We start from the raw sequence: 15,454 nt of genomic DNA, 5'->3' as shown, positions 1-15,454 counted from the left end.
ACATAAATTTAAAATATATTTATGAAAAGAAATGTCTTAGATATTATTCATCTTTTAACATTGATGTGCAACAAATATTTAAATTAATGTGTAAATAAACACATGTACTATCTTAAAGTAATAAACATTACGGTTATTGATGTATGTCTTAGATAAAGTTCATCTTTTGAATCAACATTGAGATAGAAGTTTAGTAGAAAAAAAAATGTAAAATTGTTTTGTTGATTTGGAAACTAATTTCTTTGTTTGCTTATTATTGTACTCATGATATAAGTTATAAATATTTTAATTTTTCATTTATCTTTGTTAGTCTTTGTATGTTCTTGTATTTGATTCAAATATGTTATGATGTCTTATAATTAATGTAAAATTATAATTTTTTATAAATACAACATTTGCATTTCATTATTTATAAATACAACAACGCCATTATAGATATACCATATGATCTTTTGATTGGTGATTTATCCGATCCTATTTCTGATCTGATTATATCCAACATTATTGGAAAATTTTAATGATATTTCATATTTTCAATAAAGGGCCATACTTGTCTATACTATCAGAATTGAGATATTCAACTTCTTCTCCGGGAAACAAATACAAAAATTTGTCATTAATATCTTGGACAACCTCATTTAAAGATAGTGTTTGTCTTGGTTTCGATCCAACATTACACTCACCGGATTTTCTAAATGGTTTAAAGATGTCTGGTATGCCTAATCATAGATCGGTTCTAAAAGTTGGTGTGCCAATAATGTTACTAAGGAATATTGATCAGAAGAACTGTTTATGCAATGGAACCTGATTACAAGCAATTAACTTGGGGAGACCTTTTATCGAAGTAAAGGTTATTTCAGGTACTAACATTCTAACATCGGGTTTCGCACTTATATAACTCGTTTTGGTATAACTCCTTCATATAAGAAACTGTCATTCATATTGAAACGAAGATAGCTTTATTACGAGTGAAGAGTAGAGACGGTGTTAAATTGCTTATATTAGACAAGGAATGTAAAGTTACAAATAAAACTATAAATGTGGTTTATAATGAACTATTTACTAATTTATAATTATAAAATGGATGTTATTTTAGTTGAATGTTATGTTTTTACATGATTTATATATCACTTGATGATAGAAACGTGTGGATGTTATATGATTTAAAATTTTCCATCCGTGAACCTAGTTTTATCTAAATAAAATATATTTATTATTTCCGTAAGAGAAGTGAAAACCTAATTAATTGTGTCTGTAAGTCTTCATCTTCCGGTTGACTCCGGTGGCCGGAACTGAAGAGATAATAATAATGGAAAATGATAAGAATCCGTCAACATCACGGAAGAGAAGCAGAGCAGAAGACGATGATGATGATTCCAATTCCAGTCAATCTCTTTCATTATTAGGTTTATTATTTTATTTAGTTTCCCCCTTTTTCATCATTATTATTATTATTATTATTATTATTATTATTATTATTTACGCCAGATTCAATATCTCAGTGTCTAATTATTCACTAGGCAGAGGTTTGGTCTCGGTCGTTTTGGGCTAAACCCAAACCAAAAACCAAAACTTTATTTACTTGATTTTTTTTAAAGTTTTGGTTTTTGGGTATGTTTTGCTTTTCGGTTTTAGACTTTTACCATTAAATTTTCGCGTGAAAAAAAGAAGACTCAAAATAATGAATTTGGGCCTAAAAAGAAACAGACCCAAAATAATGCATTTGAGTCTAATTAGTTTTTTTAATTAATAACTAATGGATTATTATGCATTTTACCAATGAGCTAGTAGTGGAGCGGTAAGGAACAAACTTGGTGTTTCATGTGACCCGTGTTCGATTCTTGCCCATAACATTTTGTTTCAGAGGCACCATCTCACCACACTGTCGTTGGCCTTAGGTGAAGGTTTTTCCCAGATCGAAAGACGAGTGCATCCCGATGCGGGGAATTTAACCAGTAGCCTTTTTGGAGGATTTGTTGGCCGTTAAAAAAAAGGAATATCTGAGTTGCATATTTGTTAAATATTATAAATTACTTAAAATGAAAAATAATTTTTCCCGGTTTTGGACCTGTGTTTTTGGTTACATGCAGACCCTAATTATCACTGTGTTAATGATGTAGAAGATAACCTCATATTCAGTGACACCATGGTTGCTCTTCGCATGATGTGCGCACAATTTCCTCATAATGATAAAGTATGCATTTCCAGTTTTTGTGATTCTAGTTAGTTGACTTTGAACTTTGACTTTAAGTTTTGACTTTTGCAGTTTACTGTTGAGCCTTTTATTTTACAATCTCAATTGTACAGTAGTGTAAAGGATAGGACACAAGTTGATAGAGAATTAGAGGTATGCTCTGTTTTTGTTATTGAGATTATAGTTTATAAATTATAATGCATAGTTATATAATTATATTTGTGCTTTAACTTCTGCATTGAAAACAGTCATTAAGGAGGGAGAAAGTTTTGCGCGTTTTTAAGTTAAATACGGGACAGGATGACCATGCTCTAATGTTCATGGAAGATTATTTGAAACAGGTTAGCTATCTTATTTAAGTAACACATTATGTATTTGTTGTTTATATATAACGGATTTTGACTTTGATTGTAGATGAAACGAGCTGTGAAAAGGATGGAAACGAAGAAGGAAGGTGTTCTTGCGGTTTTTGAGTGGTTTGAAGCTCATGTTATAAATAACAAGCCTGAACCTTGTATTGGACATCAAGAACTAGTAAGTTGTTAACAACTGATCTTTTTTGTATAAATATATTGACCATTTATTTGAACAATCTTTAGTTACATATAGGATATTGACTACCGTTAGTTGTGTTGCATTGTAGTGTTCACTATTATCAATAGGAGGAAGGGTGAAAGATGAAGACATCTCGCTTTTGATAAATGCTGGTCTATTGGTAAGTATTTCTTCGCTGTAGATATTTTTAACATAATAATAGAACAATGTGTTACATTGTTAGAACATCATCAATCCACAATGTTAAAAGAATACCCATGGTGATTATAAACTACGTAGGTGAGGTAAATGCCTTGGTTCTGTTCACACGCGTAACCTGTCTGAAACGGCCAGAACCGGTTAAAACAGTAGGTTTGGGAATTGGGATCGGATTTCCGTTTTGGAAGCAGGAACTGGTTTGTGAACTGATTTGTGAGGAACCAAAATTAGGAATGGTTTATACCGTTTGAAAAATCTAGCTGCTAGAAAATGTCTGTAACTCTGTATAACCGTTTGAAGCAGGGTGTTTTGGGCTTTATGGACCATTTTGCCCCCATATGTTAGTATATTAGGTGTTGCTTGTATTGGTTTAATCACAACACTTAAAAGCGCAAAAACACTCTCAAAAACGCAAAAAACACACTATGTGGTCTCAGTGGCAACTGAAAATGGACAATTGCAACCATCCGTTTGTGTTGGTGCATCAAACGTGAATGAAAATTTTTGTACATTTCGATTTATGTGAATGTCAAGTGGTCCAAATCGTGCTCGATGCAAGAAATGTGGAACCTTTTTCAGACCTGAGTCAAACTCTACTTTGGGATATTATTTATCAAAGCATTGCAAGGCTGTTTGATTCCAACACAAACTGCTTTAGGGTTTCCAACTGATTTGTGCACCTCTATGAGTGACTATTTGGTTCACTGAAAACTCGTTGAGATTAAAAGACATTAGATTTATCGATTTGAGAACTAAAATACATTAAATTGTAACTCTCGAGAACTAAAGTAAGTTAAATTTTAAATCTTGTGAACCAAGTATATTAGATATTGTTTCTTGATATCTAACATACCTTAAATGCTGAAAAGTAAATAAATTTAAGGGTTGATGTATAAGAAATTAAAATAAAATTAATATTGGTAACTATTCAAGTAGGTTGATCATTAACAATTTAAAATAATCAAATATTGGTAGCTATGCAATTGACAGGCTGTTTAGCTAATATGTTATATGCTGTTAATACATTATTTGTTATAGTAATTTAGTACTAGACTTTTGTTTAATTTTTTGGAATTTGATTTAAAAGGAAATTAAATTAGGTTTTCTCTTATTATATATGTAGAATAGTATTAAATTAGTAATTATTTGTGCCTATTATATATTTGTATGCTGTTTGTTTATCTGTTTATTATTGCGCTACCATTTACAGACTCGCCAGCTTATTGATTGTGACATGTACTGGTTTGCAATTCCAAATATTGGTTCAATGCTCAAAGGCATCACACAGGTATGTGCATTTATGATATATAGTCATATATTATTTAACAATAGATTTTGGGGGTGACTTTAAAAAGTGATTATATGATATTAACAGGGAGAATCATATAATCAACTTTAATACAAACAGGCTGCAAAACTAGAAAATAGTTTTTTTTTGATGTGCTTGTGTTATTTGAAGTTGTAATAATCACATAATGTAATCCTTGAAAATTATTTGTTGTATAATAAATTAATATATAAAATTACGAAAACGGACATATGTTTATATAGAGATTGTTTATAAAATGGAATTGAAGTATATTTATTTTAAAATAAGGGTAAATTATCAATATTGTTTTACCCTTTGATAGCAAAACCGGTTAAGAACTAGATCAGTTTCAATATGTAAAACCAGACACACCCTCATTATGGCTACATTTCATGATGTTTTAAAAATATATAAAAAAAAGATCAATTTACAATTTTCATCCTTAAATCAAGGAAATAACATAAATCATCCTTTATGTTCACGTTTTGTCACAACAGCGTACATCATTTCCGTTAACATGCTAATTTTTTTTTGGGGTCAAGTGCACTACACATGAGGGTAATTGGTCATTTTTACCCTATTTACACGAAAAATATAAAATAAGTAAGTTAAAGTTTTTATATAACTAAAGGACGAAAAGCGAAATTTGCTAAATTTTTTTTACCGTTCGTGTGTGTATCTTGCATCTTATTGTCGGTGAAAATTGGAAAAGGAACATATAGTCAATTCTGCTTAAATTTACAATTATTTCTCTTCTGTATTTGACATGAAAGCATCATGTTCTATATAAGATAATTGTTATATCTATATATGCATACATGTATTATTTAACACGACACTGCACATGAATCATGATATCGCGTCATGTTATTTTCAGGGAAGAAAGGAGCTAATGTCTCTACTAAACCGTAAAAAACACAAAGAAATGATGTTAGCCATTCTTGAGAAAAAACGTCTACGTCTGTCCCCTTTGGATATGAGATTTCATCTTCGTGATCTGCTCGGTTCTGGTCACCTCAAAACCATCCAAACACCCACTGGTTTAGTAATTCGAGTCGTGAAGAATTAAAATTAGGCAAACAGAATACTCTACGCGTTCTATACGTCTACGTTTGTACTCTTTTCCTTTTAAGTATAATTATTTTGTCAAGGTTTTTTAATTATATCTTATGCTTTTTATATTGCTTTTTGTCGGTGTCCGTGTTTCGTCGGTGTCCGTCTTTCATGAGCCATGATATTCTGGTCTGTCTTTAACAACGTAAATGGAATGTTGCATATTTGTTGAAACAACTTAAAATGATAACTGTTATGTTTTCTTTTGTAATGAAATGAGTAGAAAGAGTACAGCTTCTTTTCTTTTCTTTCTTTTTTAAATTTTTATTTACAAGTTTGATATCCACCAGAGAATAAGATACATCCTTGTAGTTTGGATGCATGCATGTTAGATGGGCGGGTCGATTAACAAGTGAAAATGGGTTCGAGTAGAAACGATTATTAAAGGATGTAAAAGATCTACAATGTGTTGTTATGTAATGCTACTTAAATTTTATTGAAATGCAGACAAATATAATAAAATGTCTGCTTCCTTGGAATTCAATGAAATTAGAATCTGAATTCTTTTTTCTTTTGTATGTTAAAATTCCATATACCTCATTAAATTAAAAACGATTACAATAAAGTGATATGTTAGATTTGAATTATGGAATTCACGCGATATGCTTGGTCGGACAAAAAAGACCAGGTTTACTCAAGTAAAAGAATTCAAAATTGCTTTCGTATCATCATCTTCAACGCCGACAACCTCCTTCACATTAAATTTCTTAGATGAATTAACAAAACCAACATAATTATCATGTCAAACAAGCAATTCCTCTAACATATTATGGGGCGTTTTGTTCCTTTGAATGATTACATTAAGATTTTACATCTGTATTGGTCAGTATCAAAATGCGTTTGGTTCAATAAAATAAAACCTCTTAATCAATCATGGAGTCTTTTACATGGTCAAATTTATAAACATGCTAAATGGAGTTTATTAATCGGTTAGCTCTCTTAATAGCTCAAGCGATGAATGAGCTCCATCTATTCCCTTAGATCCTATATATATAATTTCATTTCATTTTATAGATTTCAGTGAAATATAAATATGTGAGTTAAAATGATTGATCATAAGCATTAAATGAGAAAATAGGATCCGGTAGTTACTAGTTTCAGTCAATAGCATTGATAAATTTCAATAATGAGCCTGATTTCATGGTCCAAATGATTTGTATGATGTAGTGATGAGTATGGGGACTCTAATATATCATTGTCAAAACTTGAAAAAGAGAATAAATAACACAAGAAAATGTAAAATGGTGGTAGGGGTGTGCACAAAACCGAAAATATAAAAAAAATCGAATCGAAAAACCAAACCGATATAGAAATCGATGGTTCAGTTTTGAACTTTATAAATAACCGAAATATTAGTTTTGGTTCGTTTTTGTATTTATTTAAGAACCGAAAAATCGAACCGAACCGAAATAACCAAAAATATAAAAAAAACCATAATATCTTAACCGTAACCATTAAAACAAAATTTGCCAAATGCCGATGACTTTTTGTTTAATTTAACATATGGTTAGTAACAAATATATCTGGTTTCTACATATGGTTAATAACAAATAATACCGGTACTTTATTTTTTATTTTGATTTTTAATGTATCTTATATTAGCTTTTAATATTTGAAGTTCAAATATTTAACATTCTATTAATCATTAATTTAAAGAAAAGAAATATCATGCCCAAATTTCAATATTTTGGGTCAAGAAATTTTTGGCCCAAAAAGTTTTGGCTCGATTAGAAAAGCCGAAAAACCCATATCAAAACCGAACCGAACCCAAAAACTAAAAATCAAAAACAGAAAAAACCGAAACCGAACAGTTTTAAAAAATCATAAAACCGAAAGTTTGGTTTTTGTTCGGTTTTAGTCAAAAACCGTACCGAACCATACACACCCCTGGTATGAACTACTTATGAATATTGGAATTCAAACAAACTTAGATTATTAATGTCTATGAAAAGTTCTGCAAGTGTTTCTTTCTAATAAAGAATAAAAGATATGCTAATTAGTTAGTTATAAAATATATTAGGGGTTCATACTTGGTTTGGTTTGAAAGCGAGTTAAACCGAGTGGATTGAAGTTAAAGAAACGAACGATTTTTTTATGCTTGAACTTGGTTTGATTTGAAATTAAGCAGCTTGGTTTGGCTTGGTTTCGTATAGAGTTTTCATTTAAAATTTTAAAACTCCTAAATATTATTAATTCAAGACTTCCAATTCCAAAATATCTACATTTCCAACCTTAAAATGTCTTAAACTAAAAATTAACAAGAAAATATATATAAAACGAGCACCCACAGTCTAAAATTTAACTTATAAGTCAACATAGATTAAAGAGGAAGTTTTATAGGGTTATTGTTCAACCAACTATGTTATTCGAAACATATTGCTAAACAGAGATGAAAGTGTTGAGGTGGATGTGGGGCTCAAGAGGTTGGATTAGAAATGAGGTTTTTTTAGGAAGGCTATGGGTATGTGGTTGGTATGTCAAATTAAATAAGAGGGAGGAGACGGGGATAGTTTGAGCATGTAAAGAGGAGACATACGACGAAGCCGGTTACAACCATGGAAACCCTTATGAGTCTTTGCGGATTAATAAATGATTTGCTAAACATACACCTTAATGAGGATAGGACTTTATGGAGACGTAGAAGTATCAATGTTAAGGACATTTAGAGATGGTACAAATTTGCTTTAGCTTTGTAATAGGGCCTTACATTACCCGATAATTTTTGGTGGCCATTGAATGTTATCATCTTCTTATTTTCGCCTGTTTCTGTTATCTGTTACTATTATATCTTTTCACCATTTTCTGTTATTGATAGTTACCAGCTCTATATTTTTATGACATTTATTTTCACTTGTTTAAATTTCTTAATTAAGAAGCATTTTGTTAGTATTTTAGTGTAACTGGATTAACTGGACGATCAATGTAATCATAATAAACATTAAGTAAGTACGGGATGTGCGGAGTGTATGTAACATCCCGAAATTTCAAAGTGATATTAATTATATTACTTACTAATAGAGGGAAAGTTTACTCGGGTTGTCAGGAAATAAATAATAGAGTAGGAGTTGGTATGAGTCGGGCTAGTGTTGGATTAATGGAGACGGGTTAAATGAGAATGGGCCTTAGGTCCATGAGATTTCAGGGATATAAATATCCCCTAAACCCAAAAATATCTTCATTTCCTTACTTTCTACACACACTCCAAAAACACACACACCATCTACACCGCCGCCGGGCCGAGGAGAGGAACGGGCAGATCCGAGAGAGAGAGAGAGAGAGAGCGATTAGTGTGTTAACAAGTTAAACGAGATCCAAACAAGCTCAAAAAGGTATGATTCTTGATCTTTGAAGTTTAAAGATCCAAGCTTTTTAGTGTATAAGCGACCGAAAATGGTCGGGAAGCGTAGTGGGTGATATTGAACCATAGCAAGGGTGTTAAAATCGCTCAAAATGCTGGACAGAAACCGAACAGCGGCTGATCTGGACAACTTCGCCTGCAACTGGGCAACTTCGCCTTCAAAGCGATGAACTTCGCCTGCAAGCTAAGTTCGCCTGATGAACTTCGCCTGCAAGCTAAGTTCGCCTGATGGCAACTTCGCTGTAAAGTTAAGTTCGCCTAACTGGTAACTTCGCCTGAGGCCAAGTTCGCCTGAGGCCAAGTTCGCCTGATGACAACTTCGCCTGAAGCCAAGTTCGCCTGATGGCAACTTCGCTGTAAAGCTAAGTTCGCCTAGCTGGTAACTTCGCCTAAAGCTAAGTTCGCCTAAGGTTAACTTCGCCTAGAGCTAAGTTCGCCCGAGGGTTAACTTCGCCTAAAGTCAAGTTCGATTAGAAAATAAATTAAAAATCTAATGAAAAATGTGTTAAGACAGTTAATGGAAATAAAATTTTCCAAGCTGACCTGGCAGCTCGACCCCAGCCAGGGGCTCTGCCCCTTGGACCCTGCTAGGGGCTGCCGCCCCTAGACCCCGCTGCCAGGGGCGCTGCCCCCGGACCCCCGTTCGTTGTGGGTAGTAGTTAAGACTGGAAAGATGATATGAGTAGTGATAGTTGTTTGATACGTATACTTGTTATACAGTCAGCCGTGCACAACTGAAGAAAGGGATTACGATTAACGGTGAACGTAACCGTGTTCAGGTGAGTTTCTAGCCCCATTCCTTGTTATGTTTTCGGGGCTGTGTGCATACTCGATGTGTTGTTAATACATTTATCCTAAGTGATAAGTGTATGTCATATGTGATATGTGTGATAGATATGAATGATTGTTTGTCGGTACGCGAACGATCTTTGGATATTGCGCGTACTGTCAGGTTAAAAATAAAGGTACGAATATTATATATCGAAGATGTATGAATATTTCAAATGAATACTTGTCGGGGCGTGAACGATCTTCGGATATTGCACGTAACGACAAAGGGGTATGGTTGTTAAATGAATGAGGTAAAGAATGCCTAGAGTGTTCTTATGTTATAATGTAAGTATGTGTATATAGGTATACGAATGGCATGTGAGTTCTACGTTCGACATAGTAAGTTAGGATGGCAAATCCTTCTAGCTTCTGTCGGACATAGACTCGGCTGGTGATGGCGTAGTTAAGGACTGCGAGCCTTATACGTGAAGTAGATGATATATGTAAACGTAGATAAGGACTGCGAACCTTATACGTAATGTAGATAGGCGTCAGCATAGGAAAGGACTGTGAACCTTATACGTGCTGTATTTGTAGCATAGGGGAGGACTGCGAACCTCGTACGTGCTATGAATTAGGTTGCAACATAGGGAAGGACTGCGAACCTTGTACGTGTTGTGGATGTATTTCAGCATAGGAAAGGACTGTGAACCTTATACGTGCTGATTTTGTAGCATAGGGGAGGACTGCGAACCTCGTACGTGCTATGAATTAGGTTGCAACATAGGGAAGGACTGCGAACCTTGTACGTGTTGTGGATGTATTTCAGCATAGGAAAGGACTGTGAACCTTGTACGTGCTGATTTTGTAGCATAGGGGAGGACTGCGAACCTCGTACGTGCTATGAATTAGGTTGCAACATAGGGAAGGACTGCGAACCTTGTACGTGTTGTGGATGTACTATGGTATAGGGAAGGACCGCGATCCTTGTACGTACCATAAATGGTGAACATAGGTAAGGACTGCGAACCTTGTACGCGTTCACGACCTTGAGTACAGGTATAAAAGGTGAACTATGAACGTACTCTCGGTAGACTGAGGTTAGTGATTGTAGATATGTATGTATGTATGGTAGCAAGTATGTATGTAGAACAGAAGGGTAACTAGTGAAGTATGGATATGTATCTACAGATATGTATGTATGTGTATGTATTGTATGGCGTTCGATTAACTAGAACTCACTCAGCGTAGCTGACTTTTAGTATGCACGCAGGTGAGCTGATTATAGAGTTAGCATGAGGATGACACACGGCATGGATTGAACGGCTGGCATCTGAAGAAAGAAGTAAAGATGTTTTAAATATAAAGTTTTGTGTTATGGTATCAAAGAAAAGATTTAATGTTTTGTAACAAATGATTGATGTTTTATATTCCGCGAAAAGTTTTAATAAACTCTGATTTGAAGAACTGTGTTTATGAGTAAATCCGACGCTAAAGTAGGGTCACCGGGTTCGGGGCCTTACAGTGTACTCTTGCTTTAGTCTACTATGAGGTCCGAGGGCAGCACCTCCGATTGCTGGGTCATAGGAGCGACATCCCCTAGCAAGGTCCAAGGGGCAGAGCCCCTAGCTGGGGTTATATTGCTTCATTAAAATTTCATTAGAAATATTAATTAATGATTATGTCACACATAATCATAAGTTAGATTTTAGAGTCAAGTCCCGTATCGATAATCAAACACGAACTAAACGAATAACTCTCGTTTATATTAATCAGAAAATCTTACTCTAAAAACTGATTACAATATCTCTCAAATTCTAACTCGGTTTGACTCTTGATGAACCCTAACTTGGTTACATCCAGATGAACCCTATCTCGGTTACATCTCGTGTGTGTCTCTAGATGAACCCTAACTCGGTTACATCTCACACCACCCTCTATAATGTCTAACCATGAGATGTTTATATAGACTAACCTAACTTGCTAGCTAAGACATTACCAATTATAATTACAATACAATTAGGATACATAACACTATGACCTACTTGTCAATATTTTTTCCTCAAGTTCACTGACTTGTTGGAGTCTGAAATTACTTCCAACATAAAGGCATATTAATATAATTTAAAATTTGAAATATAACCGTCTAAGGTAGTTATCCAAACCTAAGTGCTTCTGCAGAGATATATGACGCTCCTTCCAATTGATAGATACTCTGGTTCATCTTCTTCACAAATCCCATACTAAATTCTTGTCTCGAATTCAAAGTTTTATCCGATTAAAGTATTTTGAAGAACTATCAAAATAACTTTTAATTCAAAAGTAATCATACGACTCTTTGAATAATCAAGGTTGCAATTCCAAAATCACCAACACATTTTCATGTTTATTAGTTATGGGTTTGGAGTTATTGAAAGGAGGCTTTCTATCTTTTGTAATAGATATATGGTTTGTCTATACATACCTTTCTGGTCTTCTCAGACCATACCATACCATACCATACCATACCATACCAATTGCTTTGCTATCTTTTGTAATAGTTATGGGTTTGGAGACGGATGTCTTGTTGAAAGGAGGCCCTTCTGATCCGTATAAATGAATAAATATTCAGCTTTATAAAACTGGTACAAAAACCGGTATAAGTCTCATAGGTAACATGCAGTTAAACCATGTCTTATTCGCATGATGTAAGCCCTACAAAAAAGCCAACAAAATGGAATCTTGGACAAAATGTGAGCGTAGGTTATTTTGGTAATTATGTAACCTAATTATTATCATTCAGGTGTCCCTACTGTTTCTAAATTCATCCATATTCCCAAAGATAAAAATGCTGCAAACATGTCAATTATGACCATCTCATGTGATCCATTCTGACTATGTTTTTCCGCGTGAATGTTGAGAATATGACAATATCATGTGGGTTGGAAGACTTGGCTAACAGGCCTGGTGTAACTAGTGGTGATCATTTTTGACACCGACTTAAACACAACGCAAACATGACATATAATAATCAGGTCTTGGTTTATCATATCTAACTTGTTTAATAAAGCGGACCATGCAAGTTTGGGATTACTTGTTTAATCAAAACAGGCCGTGTTTGTGCCGATCCATTTAATACTTAAACATGTCGACTTGCCAACTTGTTTAGTTAAACAAGTCGACCCACTAACATGTTTAACCTAGTTTTTTCAACCAACCAACCCGGTTAGCACATTTACAACTGCAAGGGAATGAGTGGTTGCTTCGCAAGCCTATATTAAGGTCTAGCGTCAAATGAGTCGTGTTCAGAGATAACCTGATTTTAAGTGTATACCACATGACCCTTTATTTGTAATGGGAATTCCAGTTGCAAGAGTCATTTGCACAAGGATTTAAGAGACTTTCAGAACCACTCTTGCGATCGTTGCATATCTTCTTCTTCTTCTTACTTTTTTTGTGTGTGTACTAATAATACTTGGATATTTGTTTTCCATGTGAAGTTTCTGACTCAAAAGTAATAACTAGGTGTGTTAATAGTTGGCTTAAGTTAATCCTGAAGAGTTTGGAACAGTTATTTGATGTTTAATTATCCAAAATAGAGAAGTTGTCATGTTCATTAATTACTAGGAATATTTTTGTGGATAGAAGAAGACTAGAGTTGAGTGTATCATAGTGAGATAGTAACAAAAGTCTCCATATATTGTAACTTTGTAAGTCAAAATATTCTCTTATGTGAGCATCTCCATTATTGTAATACGATGAGGGATCGGGGGACCATGCTTGATCAAAGGACCGGTATGTGTTAGCTAGTGTGTCGTTTTGTCATTGGTTTATGTTATATTTGACCATCATTGTATATTTGTATGAGTGTTGTTTATGTATATTCCAACAAAATATTCATTTGATTGAAGATAAAGAATAGTTGGGCAATTTAAATATCCACACAAAATTAAGATCAGTTTACAATTAATTAGATTTGTCAAGATTACAATACTAGCTAATGCATGAGCCAGTAAAGCATAACTTAGAAGGGGGGGGGGGGGGGGGAATTGTATTTTCACTATTTTTAACTTTATATGGCCTACGGTTCATGGAAGAACTCAAAAAAAATTGTATTTTCACTATTTTTAACTTTATATGGTCCGTGATTTCCACTTTGGTGGGATAGTAAGATGGTTTGGGATTAGAATAGGAGCTCAAGGTTCAATACCCATAGAATGTAATGTTTAGTCGTTCATAAAAACAGAGGTCCGTTGCTAATCACACTGAAATCATATAAAACTGTTACGAAAATAGACAGGTTCATATGTTGTCATACAAAATAAGGGCCGTGGACCATATGTTTTAAGCTTATGATGAGTCAAGTCTATGTCACACTACAGAAATCTGTCAAGATTGGGGTATCCTGTGAACTGCCATAAGTATATTTCACCATGATCCATTGCCGGTCGATCTCGATGTTTTGTCCATGTCTATGATGGAGTTTCCTGTTATTTCATTTGCATGGACCAATTCCATTAATGTTTATTCTTTTGGACGAGTGTTTGGTGTACAAAAAAACAGATCTATCTATATCTTGTAAGTTGTAAAGTTTTTATAAAGTATATGAGGGTTTAAAATGAGTACATTCAGAGATAAACATGAGTTGTCATCTAACCAATCTTGTAAAAATTGTGCTTCCCATGAGAAAAGAAAGAATTAATTTCCCTGTAAGAAAATGATTTTAGTAGCTCATATGTTTAACTGTTTTAAGTTTAAATTATTTAACTTGAACATTTTTATAAAAGAAAAGAATGCAACGGTTGATCACGACACCTCTAGACAAACAAGCACTACAAACCACCGGGCTTTTGTTTGGGGCAAGATCGGTTGCTGCTTCTTCAGTGATTGTACCCACGAATTATTACTGATGGGCGCTTCGACAGATCAAGAACAACTTGTTCATAGATGGAACACATGTGGATGACTGATGAGAGTATCACTCGCTGACATGTGACAGCCTCACGAACACATCACATTCCATTAATGATAGTTATTTAGGGGGTGTTTGGGTGAGTTTTTAAAATTCGTTTATTTGCGTTTGAAAAGAAAAAACACTTTTGAAAAGCTCCGGTTTGAAGCTTGTGAAGAAGTTTTCTCAATTACCTTTTGCTTTTCAAAAAACAAATAAGCAAGTTTTGAAAACTTACTCAAACACCCCCTTAAAAAATATGAATTTTGAACACAAGATTTTTAAGTGTTTAAAAGACTTTGTCTCTGTCACTATTGGGCTATCAAATAACAGTATGACTTAACCTTAACAAGCAACATTTATTTTTCCACAATATTAAAAATAATGTTCAAGGAGTAGATTAATCCATATGAATATTTCAGAGTTTTGAGAACCTATTAAGTATTTAAAGCCTAAATTAAAAATACACATGAAAATCTTAAATGTCTAAACGAGGGGCCAGATCTATGGCGTGAGGACGGGGCCAGGCAGCTGCCTCCTAAAAAAATACTAATGTTATTTATATTTGAAAACCATAATCGCCACCACATAAAATTTCGGTTATGCTTTCAGTCGAACAGTCTCTTTGAGGACATCCTATAAAATTGGAACGATACATAGAAGATTAGCATGACCCATGCGCAAGGATGGTAGACACAAATCAAAAAATGGTCCAAATTTGTACGGTTCGGAAAAAAAAAGCTTTCAGTTGAACAACTCATATTAAATAATAATAATAAAAACAATCCCGGGTTCCCATCACTTTTGAAAACACAATTTTGTGCTTGCTACATAAAAGATCACGCGGTTTGTTGTATGTTTATAGTTGTTTCTTGCTTTGAATGTATTTTTATGAAGTATTTACATATATTTTGTTAAGATTACATATTATATATTTACCCAAACCAAAAAATCAATTAGATATTTCTCTTTTCTAAGATCCTTAGTTACATATGTCCCAAACTAAAAAATTAATTACATACTTCC

General features: G+C 33.8%; 1 protein-coding gene and 1 non-coding gene across 3 annotated transcripts; both read left to right on the top strand.

The window, feature by feature from the left end:
• The first annotated feature begins 1,232 nt into the window (after nt 1–1,232).
• On the top strand, nt 1,233–5,506 carry LOC143637474 (uncharacterized). Of its 2 annotated transcripts, none has more exons than XM_077104858.1 (8): nt 1,233–1,406; nt 2,124–2,194; nt 2,267–2,347; nt 2,443–2,535; nt 2,609–2,728; nt 2,838–2,909; nt 4,158–4,235; nt 5,134–5,506. In XM_077104858.1, the coding sequence occupies exons 1-8, from the start codon at nt 1,310–1,312 to the stop codon at nt 5,323–5,325; spliced, it is 804 nt and encodes a 267-aa protein (XP_076960973.1). In that variant the 5' UTR covers nt 1,233–1,309; the 3' UTR covers nt 5,326–5,506. The 2 variants fall into 2 exon arrangements, with proteins under 2 accessions (XP_076960973.1, XP_076960972.1); XM_077104857.1 differs by having other exon boundaries at nt 2,121–2,194; nt 5,134–5,505.
• Nucleotides 5,507–15,047: 9,541 nt separating this feature from the next.
• Nucleotides 15,048–15,150, top strand: LOC143637518 (U6 spliceosomal RNA). Its single transcript, XR_013154441.1, has one exon. It is a non-coding gene; the product is annotated as a U6 spliceosomal RNA (small nuclear RNA).
• The last annotated feature ends 304 nt before the right edge of the window (nt 15,151–15,454 follow it).

This window comes from Bidens hawaiensis, unplaced genomic scaffold, assembly GCF_021521415.1.
Source record: "Bidens hawaiensis isolate Kalapana, Puna unplaced genomic scaffold, B.hawaiensis_p1.1 tig00008321_1, whole genome shotgun sequence".
Lineage (NCBI taxonomy): Eukaryota > Viridiplantae > Streptophyta > Magnoliopsida > Asterales > Asteraceae > Bidens > Bidens hawaiensis.
Note: the sequence above shows the minus strand (reverse complement) of the source record. Positions and strands in the feature narration are given on the sequence as shown.